At 55.0% G+C, this 2,859-nt stretch overlaps 1 protein-coding gene across 4 annotated transcripts in view; it reads right to left on the minus strand.

The window, feature by feature from the left end:
• USB1 (U6 snRNA biogenesis 1) overlaps positions 1 to 2,859 on the minus strand; it is a 45,792-nt gene that overhangs the window by 41,561 nt on the left and 1,372 nt on the right. For 3 of the 4 annotated variants that reach the window (XM_011971805.1, XM_011971804.1, XM_011971806.1), the window contains exons 1-2: positions 2,115 to 2,322; positions 1,065 to 1,231 (exon numbers count right to left, since the gene is read on the minus strand). In XM_011971805.1, the coding sequence (XP_011827195.1) occupies positions 1,065 to 1,231; positions 2,115 to 2,212 (265 nt within the window). In that variant the 5' untranslated portion in view covers positions 2,213 to 2,322. Of the gene's footprint in view, positions 1 to 1,064; positions 1,232 to 2,114; positions 2,323 to 2,859 lie in introns of those variants that run through there. The other variant, XM_011971807.1, reaches the window with a different exon arrangement.

Here is a 2,859-nt window from a genome sequence, read left to right on the forward strand (position 1 = left end):
AAAAAAAAAAAAAAAAAAAAAAAAAAGCCAGAGTCTTCTCACACCCAGTATCCTACTCAATTTGCCCAAATCCCCTGGTGGATAGGCAGCATAGAGAATCATGTCATCCTCCTTGGGCAGATGGGGAAATGGAGGTTTCAAGACCTAAACTTACTCTGTGTACTTTGCTAAGAACTTGACATAGATTATCTGATTTAATCTTCATGATAGTCTTAGAAGACTGGTATTACTACTCTCCCATTTTATCTATTTATTTATTTTAATTTTATTTTATTTGAGATGGAGTCTCACTCTGTCACTCAGGCTGGAGTGCAGTGGAGCGATCTTGGTACACCACAATCTCTAACTCCCAGGGTCAAGCAATCCTCCCACCTCAGCCTCCCAAGTAGTGGGGACCACAGGCGTGTGCCACCACGCCTGGCTAATTTTTTTGTATTTTTGGTAGAGAGAGGGTTTCCCCATGTTGCCCAGGCTGGTCTCAAACGCCTAGGCTCAAGTAATCTGCCTGCCTCCGCCTCCCAAAGTGCTGGGATTATGGGCGTGAGCTACCTGGTCTAGCCAGCGCTACCCCCATTTTAGATATGAAGAAACGGAAGCTCTGAGAAGTCTAGTATCTTATAAAGGGCACCCAGAGTAGTGGGCAGCGGAGTGAGGTCTGACTCTGAAGCCTGGGCATTTTCTGCCTGCCACCTGCTGATCAGAGCTAGGGTGGGATTTGAACCTTGCACACCCAGCGTATCCAGGGCCCTCTCAGAAATAAAGTGCCTGCTGTGCCCTGGCATGACCTTGACACCCTGCTCCAGATTCTCCTTTGGTCACTTCCTCATGAACTGGGAGAATATTATACCCAGAGGTAATACATATTTCAGGCTATGAATTCAAAACCAAGATGACAGAAAAATCCCCAATTCTTGAAACCTGCTCTTTCTCTGCTAAGTCAATGACTTTCCCACAACCAGTGTTAGAGGTTTCTGGTTTCTTCCTAGTTGGGGCCAGATTCTACTCTTCATGAGGCACTTATGGGTCTATGGGTCTTGGCCACTTTCCTTTTACACATCACTCACATGGTACATAGACGTGGGTGGCCCAGTTGCCCCGCTCGTGGGGGAAGGTGCGCACCCGTCCCCCATGTTTTGTGCTGTCATCTTCAGGCCCCTCCTCGGTGCCCGGGAACATGTTCAGCACACTGTCAGGTACTGGAAATCTCTGCCTGGGAAGGGGGCTCTGGCCACTGCAAAAGAAAAAAAGAAAAATGGCCACATTTATCCTCTCAGCATTCTCTACCTTTGTACATACCACAAAAGTTGTAACCCCTTATATATGGTGGCTCTGAGGGTGTGTTTCCAGCCTGGTGCTGGAAGCAGCTTCTAGATAGCAAAATTGTTTCTCCAGTATTGTCTCATTGGGGTCTCCAAGTCTGGGGCACGAGGTCCCCATGGGAAACAACAGGGCATACAGCAATGTGGTTCAGGGGTCACATTCCCAAGCTGGACAGGCTGGAGTGGCACTTTCTAGCTCTGTGATCTTGGGCAAGTTATGTCCCCTTTCTGGGCCTCAAATGCCTCATCTGAAGGTATATGTCTATCTGATAGAGCAATTGTGAGATCAACTGAGCTACGGCTTGTAAAGCACTCTGCAAAGATAAGGCCTAGCATTTAAGAACCTAAGCCCCAGGAAGTAAGAGAGGCCGATGGTTTTGTTCACCGCTGAATTCCCAGACCCCAGCCTGGCACGGAGTGGGTGCTCAGTGAATATTTACTGGATGAATGAAAAGGCTCTCCCTACACTTTAGCAAGTATTACTATCGCAATTGTGTTCAAATCAGGAAACGGACCTAGGATGGTACAGGGATGTGTGCCGGGCGGTAGAGTGGGCCAGCGCGGAGGCTGGACCGGAACGCAGGTCTGGCCTCCCAACTTGGCCCTAGCCAGGTGGGGCCACTCTGGGGCTTTGTCTGGGGGTACCTTCTGGATCCCCCTTTCTCCCTGCGTCCCCTTGTCCTTTCCCGGAGCCGCCCCGCACCCTCCCTTCCCACTCCACCCCTAGACACTCGGGTCCCGTCTGGGTCCAGGGTGAATGCGCGCGCCCTCCGGAGAGACTTCCTCACTCCTCACCGACGGTGGCTCCCGTTCCCCGGCCTGGTCTGCCTCCCGTCCTCGGACTCATCCTCGGAGCCGCTGCTGCTGTAGCCCACCAGGGGCGCCGCGCTCATGGGGCCTCATCCAAGACCACAGAGCAGGTCCACGAGCAGCCTCACCCGGCACCCGGAGTTCCGCTGTGCCGGAAGCGCCCTCCCAGGGGCGGGGCCTGGACTGGCACCGCCTCGGGGCGGGGTCGGGAGGGGCGGAACCCGGCAGGACAGGGACCAAGATTCAGCCCACCGACTCCACGCTGCCTGCAGGCTGAGCACGCGGCTCTGGCCACCTGCAGCCTCCCGGCACCCGCCAGCCTTTGTGTACCCATTTCACAGATCGCTCAGGGCCCTCACCTTTCTGCCCGCTGCTCTTTCTGCAGCTACCTGGGACCAGACATCCCAGACACGACGGTCCCGGGTCAGCGCACTAGACCCAGCGGTAGACCCCCGCCTGCCCCAAGCCCGGCCAGGATCAGAGGTCCTGGAGCCCCCTCCTCAAACCAGCCCAAAGTCGGAGCTCGTAAGAGCCAAGTTGAGCAGTTAGGGGCGGGTCAAGAGTGTAAGACCAGAGGCTCTAGGAGGCCCCTCCTCTCCTGCGCAGAGCCGGGCCGAGGGCGGTCACCGGGAGCCCCCTCCCTTAAGCCCGAGTGGGGTGGCCGGAAGCAGAGCTCCCTTCCACGGTTAGCCCAGGCGCCCAGGCCTGGCGACTCGAGAACCGTCCGGAG

This window comes from Mandrillus leucophaeus, unplaced genomic scaffold (assembly GCF_000951045.1).
Source record: "Mandrillus leucophaeus isolate KB7577 unplaced genomic scaffold, Mleu.le_1.0 Scaffold125, whole genome shotgun sequence".
NCBI classification, from domain to species: Eukaryota; Metazoa; Chordata; class Mammalia; order Primates; family Cercopithecidae; genus Mandrillus; species Mandrillus leucophaeus.